The sequence below is a fragment of the Pseudophryne corroboree genome, chromosome 3 (assembly GCF_028390025.1).
Source record: "Pseudophryne corroboree isolate aPseCor3 chromosome 3, aPseCor3.hap2, whole genome shotgun sequence".
Classification (NCBI taxonomy): domain Eukaryota; kingdom Metazoa; phylum Chordata; class Amphibia; order Anura; family Myobatrachidae; genus Pseudophryne; species Pseudophryne corroboree.
This window is the reverse complement of record NC_086446.1, coordinates 688,221,145-688,238,562: the sequence shown is the minus strand read 5'-3', so window position 1 is coordinate 688,238,562 and position 17,418 is coordinate 688,221,145. Positions and strand designations below refer to the sequence as shown.

General features: G+C 46.5%; 1 protein-coding gene across 3 annotated transcripts in view; it reads left to right on the top strand.

Moving 5' to 3' along the window:
* CFAP46 (cilia and flagella associated protein 46) overlaps positions 1 to 17,418 on the top strand; it is a 798,890-nt gene that overhangs the window by 395,298 nt on the left and 386,174 nt on the right. For all 3 annotated transcript variants that reach the window (XM_063962013.1, XM_063962014.1, XM_063962012.1), the window contains exons 19-21: positions 2,987 to 3,199; positions 4,151 to 4,364; positions 9,258 to 9,407. In XM_063962013.1, the coding sequence (XP_063818083.1) occupies positions 2,987 to 3,199; positions 4,151 to 4,364; positions 9,258 to 9,407 (577 nt within the window). The remainder of the gene's footprint in view (positions 1 to 2,986; positions 3,200 to 4,150; positions 4,365 to 9,257; positions 9,408 to 17,418) is intronic.

Sequence of the window (17,418 nt, the reverse complement as noted above, 5' to 3'; positions counted from 1 at the left end):
TCCTTTTATCTTCCCTCTGGGAAGGGAAACATGGTGACAGTCATCCATAAACCCTTCCTGCCTTTACCAATAAACCGCTGTGGCCTAGGGTGTGATTTGTATGGTTCAGGTTCTAGTCCAGGTTTCTTACTCTCTAGAGAGCCTACTGGTCTCTGCTTCCACATCCCAGTTCTAAAAACTTCAGGCTCCTTCTGTATTATGGTCCTGTGAAGTTTCCACTTCAGACTTCTCTTCCCAGGGTGAAGGTGAGTGCTTTGTTGACTTGCACCTGGGGGTAAATTTACTTAGATGGGATTTCTATTTAAGATGGGATGTTGCCCATAGCAACCAATCAGATTCTACTTCTCATTTATCTAGCACCTTCTAGAAGATAATACCTGGAATCTGATTGGTTGCTATGGGCAACTTCCCATCTTAAATAGAACTCCCATCTTAGTAAATTTACCCCCTGGAGTCATCCACAGTGGGATATCAGGCTATAGTACATTTATACAGGTGCTACGTATTCAGGATAGTGAGGAACCATTTAGGAGAAAGAAGAAACAGTGTATCCTCCTTCTCTCGATCTAATGTGTACCCTCTACTGAGTGCTTCCAAGGGTCGTTTTCCAGGTTGTCCTGACGGGCATGCTGCACACCCGGTGGGACGACCCATCAAACAACAGGATTCAGGTGAATGCGACTGTGAATGTGTGATATATCACTCAGCGTATACGGGCCGACCAATGTATTGTTACATTGGTTATCCTATTGGCCAGGTACACACATCATTTAGTGTGTTCTAAGGTCATTATCACTGTCCCAGAATATCAGACTTTTGGGTTTTTATTCCAGTCTAAGACGAAAACCTTCATGCCCACCTTAAAGTTTCTCAATGTCCAGCTCCATGTGGCCAAGTACAAGATGAAGTCACTGTGGTCTGTAGCAAAAACAGTAGTATCTATGCATACCAGAAATGCCTGTCTGCACTTTCCCATCTGGGAGAAGCACCAGTGTCTCATCTAGTTTTCTGTACAGTCTAAGCATTAGCCAATCATGGGCCATGCCATTCTGCCTGCCCACAGCACAGCAAGGCCAATATTTACTAAGAATTCGAGTTTGTCCGATTTTTTTTTTTTTTTCTAAGTCCCAATCCGGGAATTCACTAAGCACCAATCTCGGCAGTGTTTGGACTATTCGTAATGGTTTGATTTGCAAAGTTCCGAAATACGAATGAATAGACCATCGGTCAGACGCGGCTGATATTTCATACAATACGGGCATTCACTATTCATTCGTATTTGGGTGTTAGTTTCTGAGTGCTCAAGTGCGGGTCTGTTTTTTTTCGAATCGTTAAAAAAAGCAGCAAAAAAATAGACCTGCTTTTTCCAGTCGAGTTTGGATAACCATGCACGGATCAGTGAGATCTGTGCATGGTTATCTATGGGAAAGGGTCTGTTTAGTGTAAAAACTGAGAAAAAATTTGCGTGGGGTCCCCCCTCCTAAGCATAACCAGCCTCGGGCTCTTTGAGCCGGTCCTGGTTGATAAAATATGGGGGGAAAAATGAAAGGGGTTCCCCCATATTTAATCAACCAGCACCGGGCTCTGCGCCTGGTCCTGGTTCCAAAAATACGGGGGACAAAAAGCGTAGGGGTCCCCCGTATTTTTGAAACCAGCACCGGGCTCCACTAGCCAGGTACATAATGCCACAGCCGGGGGACACTTTTATACTGGTCCCTGCGGCCCTGGCATTACATACCCAACTAGTCACCCCTGGCCGGGGTACCCTGGAGGAGTGGGAACCCCTTAAATCAAGGGGTCCCCCCCCTCCAGCCACCCAAGGGCCAGGGGTGAAGCCCGAGGCTGTCCCCCCCATCCAAGGGCGGCGGATGGGGGGCTGATAGCCTTGTGAAAAAATGTGAATATTGTTTTTAGTAGCAGTACTACAAGTCCCAGCAAGCCTCCCCCGCAAGCTGGTACTTGGAGAACCACAAGTACCAGCATGCGGTGGAAAACCGGGCCCGCTGGTACCTGTAGTACTACTACTAAAAAAATACCCCCCAAAAAAACAGGACACACACACCGTGAAAGTATAAGTTTATTACATACATGCACACCTCCATACATACATACATACATACTTACCTATGTTCCCACGAGGCTCGGTCCTCTTCTCCATGTAGAATCCTTGGGGTACCTGTGAAAAAAATTATACTCACATAATCCAGTGTAGAATCTGACCTTTGAATAATCCACGTACTTGGCAAAAAAATAAAACGGAAACCCGACCACGCACTGAAAGGGGTCCCATGTTTACACATGGGACACCTTCCCCCGACTGCCAGGACCCCCCTGACTCCTGTCAAAGAGGGTCCCTTCAGCCAATCAGGGAGCGCCACGTCGTGGCACTCTCCTGATTGACTGTGTGCTCCTGTAGTGTCTGTCAGGCAGCACACGGCACAGATACAATGTAGCGCCTATGCGCTCCATTGTAGCCAATGGTGGGAACTTTGCGGTCAGAGGTTGACCGAAAGTAACCTCCCCGCTGACCGCAAAGTGCCTCGGCAGATATAACATGTGCAGATAGAGTTAGATTTGGGTGGGGTGTGTTCAATCTGCAATTTAAATTGCAGTGTAAAAATAAAGCAGCCAGTATTTACCCTGCACAGAAACAAAATAACCCACCCAAATCTAACTCTCTCTGCACATGTTATATCTGCCTCCCCTGCAGTGCACATGGTTTTGCCCAATTGCTAAAAAAAATTCCTGCTGCGATCAACTCAGAATTACCCCCATTGGACGCAGTTGTTGGATCAGTGGTGTTTTGAATAAAAGTAGTAAACGACAGTTGACCATTTTTTAGATTTTTTTTTAATCCGTCCTTTATATCTGCAAAGCCTGTTATATTAGATGATGATGATGATAATAATAATAATATTGTTCATGTTTTTTTAGGAGTTTACCCACCAAGCTTTAAAGTACATTTACCTCTGTCTTTCCTGACTAGGGACTGGATATCTCAGCTTTCAGCATACGCTACAGAAAATTTCTTGCAAGCGGCTGAATTGGGAGTAGAGTTACAGGAGGCCTGGGTAACTCACAATGCCGCTGTCTACATCCTCAACCACAACAAGCAAATTGTAGGATCTCAAAGGATACCAGTGCTCGTGGACACCTTAAAGAAACTGATTGCAGCCCTCAGGAAAACCGGGAGCAGTGGGTTAGTACTTAACGTTAACATTTACTATTGCTTGTACTGTAAATTGATGATTTCATGTCTAATCTGTTGCGTTAAAAAAAAACAAAAAAAACTTTAATGATTGGCTGGCTTGTTATTGTCATGTGACATAGAACATGTTTTGAGAAGGATATATTTATTCACCATACAGTAGTTACATTAATAGAACTCTTAGAACCAGATTGCAAAATGTTCCCTCCATTTAAGACAGGTTGCTTGTGTAAGTACATGTAGTTTAGTCAGACTCTCCTGGTTTTACATTGATGTCCAAGTAAAAAGTAATAGAATTACTAACAGGGGTCAGTCAGTTCAGTTAGTAGGCCTGATGCAGACGATTTGGGGAGTGCATAACTTGCAATCTGTGTAAATCTCTGAATAGCGGCAGAATTGCAGAATTTTATGTACGCATCTCTGGAGAGAACAAAACGCTGATGTAGATACGATGCGGAATCACGTTCTGGAACGCGTTTCGCACCTAGCTAAATTGATTTGCAATGTGTTCTATATTGATAGTCACAAAATAACAGGACTGGTGCTTTCCTGTAACTAGACTTCTATTTCAGAATAACTGATGATCCCATCAAAGTAGTGCTATTAATAAACGGAGGAGTTATATATCCTGTAAATTACAGTGATATTAGAAGCCTACTCTGGAAGCAGTGTACACAACATCAAAAGGAGTGTCACGCCACACCATATATATTTTTCTGTAGTTGGCACCTTTCTCCTGTAGATTCCTATAGAAATGTAATCACTACTCTGTAAAAAAAAAAAAAAAAGTCTGATTATAGTTATTAATTATAAAATCTATATTCACAACTTATGTTCATTATAAAAAAAAAATAATCTTGATCAAAATAGTTGAGCGTGTGAGATTATCATTTCTGCACAGTACTAACCTATCTTGCTTCCCTTCTACTGCATGATACTTAGGAATCTTACGCTGCTGGTGGTTCTGTCGAATGCCTTAGCCAAAGGCCTGATTCTTGGCTGGATACCTGAGTCAGACACTAACAAAAGATCAGAGACAAGACCGCCTACAGAAAAAGGCAAGAAGGCTGCCGGGAAAGGACCTGAGAAATCTAATGTAGCACATGTTTTGCCAATTGATCCAAATGGCCTTCCTGATGTGAAACTCGCCCTGGAGGTACACTTGAAATTTACAGAGACATCCATGGATAAATGACTTTTGTTTTATATGTTAATAATTCTAACATTTAGGAAAATTGGAAAAAGTGGTTAGATTGGTTCCCGTGAATAACTAAAGGTTACTTTGGATCTAATTGCCTAGTTCCGTACATTTTACATATTGTAAAGCTTTAAACATAATACTAGACTTTAAAAGCCAAATAGAAATGACACTGACATTACACTTTAGCCTTCAGGTTAATATGTACTTTCTATATCTGAGGCTTAGGACTCATGAAATGTAATTAGTTCAGTTCCCCTGAATTCCAGAGGACATTGAAATGGAATATTCAATTTTTACAATTGCCATTTATTTTTTTTATTCTGGTTACAGTGTTGTCATTTGTCATTCCCAATGATTTACATGTGTCTCTAACGGCAGTGTATCCAACTTGGGTATACAATATAGGCTCCTTGAACTCATGGTCCCACTTGCTTTTAATCAGGTGATATTTACGTAGAGCCCTGATGAAACCAACTGTGAAACGATCGTGGGCTGCTTCCCGGCTGGTGCAAAAAACTGTGAACCTCTTTGTGTAATTCAATTTCATGTATAGATTCTACACAGTATAATTGATCATCTAAAGTACGGGCACTACCTCCAAATATCTCCGCTGCCGGCGGCGGCTGTCTCTATACCAGCCGCTAAATGGAGAGCCCAGAAATCACAGCAACTGCAGCTCCCACGCATGCTGGGCTAATCGAAGGTGGATTGCGGGGGGAGATGCACAGCAGAGGTAGTATGTACCACTGAACATAAGCTGGAAGTTTATCACTAGCAGTGGAGACGGTGTGTGCCGCTTAGTACTAGCGAGAACTGTATTACTCGTAACGGAATATAAGTGGGAACTATGAGGGAGATGTACTAAGCAGTGATAAAAGTGGAGAAGTTGCCCATAGCACCCAATCAGCTGCCCTGTATACTTTTATAGTATGCAAAATATAAATGTTACGTCGATGCTGATTGGTTGTAATGGGCAACTTCTCCACTGACTCACTTCTCCACTTTTATCACTGCTTAGTACAACTCCCCCTATATTACTTGTAGTGGAGACAGTGTGGGCTGCTGAATACAAGCAGTAATTACATAATTAATTAGTAACAGCATTAACAGCCACAATTGATATAATCAATCAGAATATAAAGGGGGACACATACGGAGTTTCATAAAACATATTAAGGATTCAAGTACACTATACGACTGTATGTTATAAAGGGAAAAATACTTCCAGCTGTCTTAATAGAAATATATGGTGTTCATATCAGAACATTAAGAACTAACAATTGATGGTTATAATCAGTGAAGGGACTGAGAAATAAAGGATATTCCCTAAACAGCATTACGAATTTGAAATAAACGGAATAGTGTAAAGAGGTGTAGAATTCTTCTGGAAATAGTATAATCCTCAGCAATACTGAGATATCGGTGTGAAATTTGTGTCTTATACTAATAAGAGCTACCATATTTTATAAAAAACAAAAACAAAATGGGAATGTACAAGTAATCTTTTAGAACAGAAATATTGTTCATAAAAGAAATCACACACTCCTGCAGTGTAGTAATATAATAAGACATCACACTGTAAGGACAAAGATTGACTAGAAACACAGTGTCATGATAACGGATATTTTGTTGCAACCTGAGAAGGCTAATGTGTAGAATGTTACAATTGCAAAAAAATAAAGCACAGACTGTACAGGCAATTAAACCTTTTATAAGGTTCACAGAAAATAACATCGCACACTATGGGCCTAATTCATACCTGATCGCAGTTGTGCGATTTCACATGACTGGCAATTATCGAACGACCACGCATGCGTATGGAATGCATTACGCAGGCGCAAGGCCAAACTGCAAAAGACTGGTGCGAAAATTTTGATCGCTAGGCGTATGCAAGTTGATTGACAGGAAGCAGACGTTTGTGGGTGGTAACTGCCCGTTTTCTGGGAGTGTCAGGAAAAACGCAGGCGTGCCCAAGCCTTTTTTTTTTTGGAGGGTATGTGACGTCGGCTCCGGTCCCGATCGGCCTGTTTGTATCGCACTGTAGGAGTAAGTCCTGGGATACGCACAGACTGGAAATATCATTCGATGGTGAGATAAGAGAAGAATAATTTATTGTCACTACAACATGAAACATGTATAGCGAAATTACATACAGTTCTCTCATGTCATATTAAAAAATACACCATAAATAAAATTAGCAAAGCTGAGAATTCAAGCAAACAATCACAGAAGGGAAGACGCTAGTCCTCAACCTGCTAATTCAACATCCTAAACACCTGTAACGTCTCCCCGACGGCAAGAGGGAAAAAAACATATTACAAGGATGACCCCTATTTCACTCATCTTAATTGCCGTCGACAGACTCCATGCAGTGAGTACTTCCACCAACCTAGGCAAAGATTGGCCAATGATCCTCTCTGCAGATTTAATCACTCTATCCAAGGCAACAAGATCAGAACACTTAGAATTACCATACCAGCAAGCTCCCAATCACACAGCGGTAAAGCAGCGGTCAGCAAGTTCTCAATCACGCAGCGGCAAAAATTAACAAGAGTCGATTTCTGCAGACCTGCTGCTCAGAGCTTCCGTAAGACATTGCTGGGCCTTCCCAACCACTGACGTGATATGCAGAGACCATGATAAATTCTCAGGAAATTTAATCCCAAAGAATTTCACATTGGCAACCCCATCCACCTCCTCACCATTCAATATCAGCGGCCGAATACTGGTTTTCTTAGATTTCCTGAAGTCTATAACAACCTCCTTAGTTTTCTTACCGTTTAGCAACAGGTTATTTTTTACCCCCCAGTCAGGGAGTCTTCTCACTTCCTCTCTGTAACTACTCTCATCTCCACTAGTTATCAAATCCACTAAAGTGGTATCATCCGCAAACTTTATCACAGAGATCGTTTCCGAATTGGACTCGCAGTCGGAGGTATACAAGGAGTATAAAAAAGGGCTTAAAACACAACCCTGCGGAACTCCTACATTTAATACCAATTCCGAAGACAAGTCAGAGCCCAGTTTGACTGTCTGCGGACTATCTTATCCGATCTCTGATAGCTTGTTTATTAACACTGCTGGCACTACCGTGTTAAAGGCGGAACTGTAGTACACGAATAACAGTCTAACATAGGAGTCTATTTTCAAGGTGACAAAGTACCCAGTGAAGGACCATAAGAGCTGCATCTGAAGTTGATCTGTTCGGCCGATAGGCAAACTGATTGGGGTCAAATCCCAGTGGTATTACGCTTTTTAGATGGGTCAAAACAATTCTCTCAAAACATTTCATAATCAATGAAGTGAGAGCAATTGGCCTATAGTCGTTCAGACCAATGACCAACGCAGTCTTGGGAATTGGAACAATTATTGAAGTTTTAAAACACCGTGTGACAATACATTGACTCAATGAAAAATTTAAAAATCTTTGTAAAAATGCTTGCCAGCTGCCCAGCACACGCCCGTAAGACTCTGCCTGGAATACAATCCGGGCCAGGAGCCTTCCTGGCGTTCGTTCTGCTGAAACAATTCCTAACCTCAGCTTCAGTCAGAGTCAAAGAACTATCTGAATGGAAGCTAGAGGGATTACCAATAAAAGGCTCAACTTCTGCAAAGCGTGCATAAAACTGGTTTAGCTCATCAGCCAAATTACCACCTGACCTAGCAGAAGTTGAACTTTTATAATCAGAGATGCATTTAATTCTTCTCCACGTCGTCCTTGCATCACCTGATTCCTTAAAATGGTTTTTGATCCTGTTCGAATAAGCTTCCTTAGCAAGACGAATACCTCTTTTTAAATTGGAATGGGCTATCGTATAGGCTATTATTATTATCCTTTATTTATATGTCGCCACCAGGGTTCCGCAGCGCCCAATTACAGAGTACATATGCACATAATCAAAACAGGAAAACAGTGACTTACAGTTGAAGACAATTTAGGACAAGTACAGGGTAACTAAGCATAACTACACCAGTAAATGACAGAGATAAGTTCCAGGTGGCCAAAAAACTGCGTGATTTGGGCAGTTGAGGATTATTTAAGTAAGAAAAGGATAAGCACATGAGGGAAGAGGGCCCTACTCGTGAGAGCTTACATTCTAAGGGCTAGGTTATCTTTTGCTCTAAATGCCCTATCCCTAGCTCTAAATAGAAAGCGAACCTCGCTATTCATCCAAGGTTTATCATTTGAGAAAATTTGAACTACCTGCCTCTTAGTAACACTTTCTATACAGCAATTAATATACAGTGATACCATTGAGGCCAGTAGATCTTTATCAACACCTAAATCCCCTGTAGCCTCCTCAATGAACTGATCCCAATCAGTGAATTCAAAATAACCCTGCAGACTTAACAAGGCTCCCTCTGGCCAAATCTTAACTTCCCTAGTGGTTGGTCGATCCCTGCCTAATACCGACAAATATTTGGGAATTAACCAGAGTGATGAGTGATCGGACTGCCTAATATGAGGACACAAAAGACATTTGTATGCATGTTTAACATTAATATAAACATGGTCATGAGTGAGTTGCGAATGGATTTGCAGATGTCCGCTTTCTGGAGAAGTTTTCGCACAGCGTAGGCATGCATTTGCACACTAGCACGGGGCGGGTTTTCACTCTCTATGGTTGGTGGCTATCTGATCGCAGACTGCTGCAAAAACGCAGAGGAGCGATCAGGTCTGAATCTGAGCCCTATATTGTAGTACTTCACCAATGAAATAATTTTAATGCATATGATACCACTAAAGACAAGTAATTTTGACATGTTGTTTGGTTCCAGTGTGCATCCTGAAAGATGTTTCTGTTGCTTGTCTTTTTTCAGTATGATATTTTTACATAATATTTTTAGGTCTGTGACTATGCTTTGGATTTGACAAATGGGAGTGCTCCAGAAGATGTAGTACCAATCTCCATTAGACAGCAACTGCTATCTACATGGGTGAAAGCGAAACAGTTGCTCCAGCAACAAATTGGACAGAAGTTGGGAACTTATGATGAGGTATTGTATTCAGTAGAACACATAGTTTTTAGTCTGTATCTTTCTGACCTGACTGTACTGTTTTTGATTGAGGGTGTAGAGGATGCTGGGTAAATTAATCTTATTGCCTACAACATGGCCGTCATTGCTTAATCAATTGTCTTTGCTCAACCATCACGAGACCTAAAGACTAAAGCCACACAATGCTGATCCTGTCATGGCTTAAATGATAGGTTCTGCATGTGGTTGGACAAGTTGCCATTTGATAAATGACCACACAGATAGGCAGATAGTAATGATCAGCTGGCCAGATGTATCAGCACGGTCAGACTGGCCCACGGGGGTACAGGGGAAACACCCGGTGGACCCCACTAACTGGGGACCTACCCGCTCCTCAAGGGATCTGCTTCCAGACTGTGCCCTTGAATTATAGATATGAATATGTTTTATTATACTGCACTGCACTATGGTGCATTCACTACAGTGCATTGTACATTATCATGCATCCACCAGCAGTATTTACTGTACATATATTTAGAAGGAGCCCAGACCATGTGCTCTCTAATAATTAGCAAAACCTCTGTGGTTGGGGGCCACACCACAGCTGTAGGCTGGCCAGACCACTAAGCATGCCCCCCTACCACTCCATTCTCCCGGTGGGCCTTCATGCCTATATTCAAATATGAGCCAACGCTATTTAGATTTACCAATATAGCTGAATGAATTCAAAACTCAGTGAATAAATGTACAGTATATAGACATTTCTCTAACGTCCTAAGTGGATGCTGGGGACTCCGTAAGGACCATGGGGAATAGCGGCTCCGCAGGAGACGAGACTGGGCACATCTAAAGAAAGCTTTAGGACTATCTGGTGTGCACTGGCTCCTCCCCCTATGACCCTCCTCCAAGCCTCAGTTAGATCGTTGTGCCCGAACGAGAAGGGTGCACACTAGGGGCTCTCCTGAGCTTCTTAGTGAAAGTTTTAGTTTAGGTTTTTTATTTTCAGTGAGACCTGCTGGCAACAGGCTCACTGCATCGAGGGACTAAGGGGAGAAGAAGCGAACTCACCTGCGTGCAGAGTGGATTGGGCTTCTTAGGCTACTGGACATTAGCTCCAGAGGGACGATCACAGGCCCAGCCATGGATGGGTCCCAGAGCCGCGCCGCCGGCCCCCTTACAGAGCCAGAAGACAGAAGAGGTCCGGAAAATCGGCGGCAGAAGACATCCTGTCTTCACCAAGGTAGCGCACAGCACTGCAGCTGTGCGCCATTGCTCCTCAGCACACTTCACACTTCGGTCACTGAGGGTGCAGGGCGCTAGGGGGGGGGGCGCCCTGAGCAGCAATAAAAACACCTTGGCTGGCGAAAATACATCACATATAGCCCCCAGGGCTATATGGATGAATTTTAACCCCTGCCAGAATCCATAAAAAAGCAGGAGAAAAGTCTGCGAAAAAGGGGCGGAGCCTATCTCCTCAGCACACTGGCGCCATTTTCCCTCACAGCTCTGTTGGAGGGAAGCTCCCCTGGCTCTCCCCTGCAGTCACTACACTACAGAAAGGGTTAAAAAAGAGAGGGGGGCACTAATTAGGCGCAGTATTAACAATACAGCAGCTATAAGGGGAAAAACACTTATATAAGGTTATCCCTGTATATATATAGCGCTTTGGTGTGTGCTGGCAAACTCTCCCTCTGTCTCCCCAAAGGGCTAGTGGGGTCCTGTCCTCTATCAGAGCATTCCCTGTGTGTGTGCTGTATGTCGGTACGTTTGTGTCGACATGTATGAGGAGAAAAATGATGTGGAGACGGAGCAGATTGCCTGTAATAGTGATGTCACCCCCTAGGGGGTCGACACCTGAGTGGATGAACTGTTGGAAGGAATTACGTGACAGTGTCAGCTCTGTATAAAAGACAGTGGTTGACATGAGACAGTCGGCTACTCAGCTTGTGCCTGTCCAGACGTCTCATAGGCCGTCAGGGGCTCTAAAGCGCCCGTTACCTTAGATGGCAGATATAGACGCCGACACGGATACTGACTCCAGTGTCGACGGTGAAGAGACAAATGTGACTTCCAGTAGGGCCACACGTTACATGATTGAGGCAATGAAAAATGTTTTACACATTTCTGATAATACGAGTACCACCAAAAAGGGGTATTATGTTCGGTGAGGAAAAACTACCTATAGTTTTCCTGAATCTGAGAAATTAAATGAGGTGTGTGATGATGCGTGGTTTTCCCCCGATAACAACTGATAATTTCTAAAATGTTATTGGCATTATATCATTTCCCGCCAGAGGTTAGGGTGCGTTGGGAAACACCCCCTAGGGTGGATAAAGCGCTCACACGCTTGTAAGGGCTCTACCCTCTCCTGAGATGGCCGCCCTTAAGGATCCTGCTGATAGAAAGCAGGAGGGTATCCTAAAATGTATTTACACACATACTGGTGTTATACTGCGACCAGCAATCGCCTTAGCCTGGATGTGCAGTGCTGGGTTGGCGTGGTCGGATTCCCTGACTGAAAATATTGATACCCTAGATAGGGACAGTATATTTTTGCCTATAGAGCATTTAAAAGATGCATTTCTATATATGCGTGATGCACAGCGGAATATTTGCCGACTGGCATCAAGTCTAAAGGTGCATACACACGGAGCGATATAACTGAGCGATTTTGACTATATAGTCAAAATCGCTCAGAAAGTTAGTGCAGATCGCTCCGTGTGTATACAGGCAGCGATAGCGATGCGCGTCCCCGCTAGGTCGCTATCGCTGGGAAAAATAGTCAGTGCAGGCAAGTCAATTTTGGCTATGTCGCTGCAAAAGTTAGTCAAAATCGCTAATACTTTAAGAGGCCAGCGATTTTTCCCAGCGACGGTGGTGCGGGCGGCGGCGGGTTGTGGCGGCGGTGCGGGCGGCGGCGGGTTGCGGTGGCGGTGTGGGCGACGGCGGGTTGCGGCGGCGGTGCGGGCGGCGGCGGGTTGCGGTATGGGCGGCGGTGGGTTGCGGTGGCGGTGTGGGCGGCGGCGGTGTGGGCGGCGGCGGGTTGCGGCAGCGGTGCGGGCGGGGGAAATTTACCTTTATCTTGCAGAGTTTGGCAGCGGAGCGGTACCAGTTTCAAAAATGGCGCCTCAGCGTCATTTTTGAAATTCAAGATGGCCGCCGCGAGCCAATCACGGCTCGCCGCGTCATCGCCCCTCCCCCTCCCGCTGACTTATATAAGTCAGCGCGAGGCAGCGGCTTTCAGTCCGACGGCGGAGGAGGAGCGGAGAAGAGCTCCTGAAGACGCCGTGGAAGTCCTGGATGGGCGGCGGCTATGCAAAAGAGCTTAGCAGCCGCCGCCCACCAGGTGAAGACGCCGGAGCAAGACCCCAGAAGCCCTGGGGAGGTGGCGCCCCCCCAGGTGAAGACGCCGGAAGCCCTGGGAAGGCGGCGGCCATGCAAAAGAGCTTAAAGGCCGCCGCCCCCAGGTGAAGACCCAGTTTAATAAAGGATTTTTTAAAGAATGTGTCGTGTTTTTTTTTTCAATATTTTCTTTACAGGTGGACTACAGGTGCCAGCGGGCCCTTTATGTCCGGGCATGCTGGCACTTGTGGTTCTCCAAGTGCCAGCATGCTGGGGCAGGCTTGCTGGGACCTGTAGGCCACCTGTAAAGAACAATACTACTATTGAAAGGCTATCAGCCTCCCATCCACCGCCCACGGATGGGGGGGACAGCCGCGGGCTTCACCCCTGGCCCTTGGGTGGCTGGAGGGGGGGACCCCTTGATTTAAGGGGTCCTCACTCCTCCAGTGTACCCCGGCCAGGGGTGACTAGTTGGCGGGGTAATGGCACGGCCGCAGGGACCAATATAAAAGTGTCCACCGGCTGTGGCATTATCTCCCTGGCTAGTGGAGCCCGGTGCTGGTTTGAAAAATACGGGGGACCCCTATGTCTTTTGTCCCCCGTATTTTTTAAACCAGGACCGGACGCAGAGCCCGGTGCTGGTTGTCTAAATATAGGGGAACCCTACTCATCTTTTCCTCTGTATTTTAACAACCAGGACTGGCTCAAAGAGCCCGAGGCTGGTTTTACATAGGAGGGGGGACCCCACGCAAATTTTTTTTTTTACTTTTAGCTATTTAAATACCAGCCACCCTGTAAAATCGTCCTATATATGACACTCATCCCCTTATTTAAATGAGATAGTCAAAATCTCCCATAGCCAAAATCTCCCATAGCCAAAATCTCTTGCATACACACGGAGAGATTTTGACTATGAGAGATTTTGACTAACTTTTCCCTTGAACTGGCAGTAGGAGATTTTGACTAACTTTACCAGAGATTTTGTCTAACTATGCAAGAGATTTTGGCTATGGGAGATTTTGACTATCTCATTTAAATAAGGGGATGAGTGTCATATATAGGATGATTTTACAGGGTGGCTGGTATTTAAATAGCTAAAAGTAAAAAAAAAAATTTTTGCATGGGGTCCCCCCTCCTATGTAAAACCAGCCTCGGGCTCTTTGAGCCAGTCCTGGTTGTTAAAATACAGAGAAAAAAATGAGTAGGGTTCCCCTATATTTAGACAACCAGCACCAGGCTCTGCGTCCGGTCCTGGTTTAAAAAATACGGGGGACAAAAGACATAGGGGTCCCCCGTATTTTTCAAACCAGCACCGGGCTCCACTAGCCAGGGAGATAATGCCACAGCCGGGGGACACTTTTATATTGGTCCCTGCGGCCGTGCCATTACCCCCCCAACTAGTCACCCCTGGCCGGGGTACACTGGAGGAGTGAGGACCCCTTAAATCAAGGGGTCCCCCCCTCCAGCCACCCAGGGGCCAGGGGTGAAGCCCGAGGCTGTCCCCCCCATCCGTGGGCGGTGGATGGGAGGCTGATAGCCTTTCAATAGTAATATTGTTCTTTACAGGTGGCCTACAGGTCCCAGCAAGCCTGCCCCAGCATGCTGGCACTTGGAGAACCACAAGTGCCAGCATGCCCGGACATAAAGGGCCCGCTGGCACCTGTAGTCCACCTGTAAAGAAAATATTGGGAAAAAAACACGACACATTCTTTAAAAAATCCTTTATTAAACTGGGTCTTCACCTGGGGGCGGCGGCCTTTAAGCTCTTTTGCATGGCCGCCGCCTTCCCAGGGCTTCCGGCGTCTTCACCTGGGGGGGCGCCACCTCCCCAGGGCTTCTGGGGTCTTGCTCCGGCGTCTTCACCTGGTGGGCGGCGGCTGCTAAGCTCTTTTGCATAGCCGCCGCCCATCCAGGACTTCCACGGCGTCTTCAGTCTTCAGGAGCTCTTCTCCGCTCCTCCTCCGCCGTCGGACTGAAAGCCGCTGCCTCGCGCTGACTTATATAAGTCAGCGGGAGGGGGCGGGGCGATGACGCGGCGAGCCGTGATTGGCTCGCGGCGGCCATCTTGAATTTCAAAAATGACGCTGAGGCGCCATTTTTGAAACTGGTACCGCTCCGCTGCCAAACTCTGCAAGATAAAGGTAAATTTCCCCCGCCCGCACCGCCGCCGCCCACACCGCCACCGCAACCCACTGCCGCCCACACCGCAACCCGCCGCCGCCCGCACCGCCGCCGCAACCCGCCGTCGCCCACACCGCCACCGCAACCCGCCGCCGCCCGCACCGCCGCCGCCCGCACCACCGCCGCCTGCAACATCGCTATCGCTGGGAAAAATCGCTGGCCTCTTAAAGTATTAGCGATTTTGACTAACTTTTGCAGCGACATAGCCAAAATTGACTTGCCTGCACTGACTATTTTTCCCAGCGATAGCGACCTAGCGGGGACGCGCATCGCTATCGCTGCCTGTATACACACGGAGCGATCTGCACTAACTTTCTGAGCGATTTTGACTATATAGTCAAAATCGCTCAGTTATATCGCTCCGTGTGTATGCACCTTAAGTGCGTTGTCCATTTCTACCAGTAGAGGGTTATGGACACGTCAGTGGTCAGGTGATGCGTATTCCAAACGGCATTTGGAAGTATTGCCTTAATAAGGGGAGGAGTTATTTGGGGTCGGTCTTTCAGACCTGGTGGCCACGGCAACAGCTGGGAAATCCACGTTTGTACCCCAGGTCGCCTCTCAACATGAGAAGACGCCGTATTATCAGGCGCAGTCTTTTCGTGGACAAGCGGGCAAAATGTTCCTCATTTCTGCCCTGTGACAGAGGGAGAGGAAAAAGGCTGCAGAAATCAGCCAGTTCCCAGGAACAGAAACCCTCTCCCGCCTCTGCCAAGCCCTCAGTATGACGCTGGGGCTTTACAAGCAGAATCAGGCACGGTGGGGGGCCCGTCTCAATGAATTTCAGCGCGCAGTGGGCTCACTCGCAAGTAGACCCCTGGATCCTTCAGGTGATATCTCAGGGGTACAAATTAGAATTCGAGACGTCTCCCCCTCGCCGTTTTCCTAAAGTCGGCTTTACCGATGTCTCCTTCTGACAGGGAGACAGTTTTGGAAGCCATTCACAAGCTGTATTCCCAGCAGGTGATAATCAAGGTACCCCTCCTGCAACAGGGAACGGGGTATTATTCCACACTGTTGTGGTACCGAAGCCGGACGGCTCGGTGAGACCGATTCTAAATCTAAAATCTTTGAACACTTACATACAGAGGTTCAAATTCAAGATTGAGTCACTCAGAGCAGTGATTGCGAACCTGGAAGAAGGGGACTACATGATGTCTCGGGACATCAAGGATGCTTACCTTCATGTCAAAATTTACCCTTCTCACCAAGGGTACCTCAGGTTTATGGTACAGAACTGTCACTATCAGTTCAGACGCTGCCGTATGGATGGTCCACGGCACCCCGGGTCTTTACCAAGGTAATGGCCGAAATTATGATATTCCTTCGAAGGAAGGGAATTTTAGTTATCCCTTACTTGGACAATTCCCTGATAAGGGTAAGATCCAGGGAACAGTTGGAGGTCGGTGTAGCACTATCTCAGGTAGTGTTGCGGCAGCACGAATGGATTCTCAATATTCCAAAATCGCAGCTGGTTCCGACGACTTGTCTTCTGTTCCTAGGGATGATCCTGGACACAGTCCAGAAAAAGGTGTTTCTCCCGGAGGGGAAAGCCAGGGAGTTATCCGAGCTAGTCAGGAACCTCCTAAAACCGAGCCAAGTCTCAGTGCATCAAGGGTTCTGGGTAAAATGATGGCTTCCTACGAAGCAATCCCATTCGGCAGATTCCACGCAAGAACTTTCCAGTGGGACCTGCTGGACAAATGGTCCGGGTCGCATCTTCAGATGCATCAGCGGATAACCCTGTCACCAAGGACAAGGGTGTCCCTCCTGTGGTGGTTGCAGAGTGCTCATCTTCTAGAGGGCCGCAGATTCGGCATTCAGGACTGGGTCCTGGTGACCACGGATGCCAGCCTGCGAGGCTGGGGAGCAGTCACACAGGGAAGGAATATCCAGGGCTTATGGTCAAGCCTGGAGACATCACTTCACACTAAGGGCCATTTACAATGCTCTAAGCTTAGCAAGACCTCTGCTTCAAGGTCAGCCGGTGTTGATCCAGTCGGACAACATCACGGCAGTCACCCACGTAAACAGACAGGGTGGCACAAGAAGCAAGAGGGCAATGGCAGAAGCTGCAAGGATTCTTCGCTGGGCGGAAAATCATGTGTAGCACTGTCAGCAGTATTCATTCCGGGAGTGGACAACTGGGAAGCAGACTTCCTCAGCACGACCTCCACCCGGGAGAGTGGGGACTTCACCCAGAAGTCTTCCACATGATTATAAACCGTTGGGAAAAACTCGACAGGTATTGCGCCAGGTCAAGGGACCCTCAGGCAATAGCTGTAGACGCTCTGGTAACACCGTGGGTGTACCAGTCAGTGTATGTGTTCCCTCCTCTGCCTCTCATACCCAAGGTACTGAGATTGATAAGATGGAGAGGAGTAAGCACTATATTCGTGGCTCCGGATTGGCCAAGAAGGACTTGGTAACCGGAACTTCAAGAGATGCTCACGGAGGATCCGTGGCCTCTACCTCTAAGAAGGGACCTGCTCCAACAAGGACCCTGTCT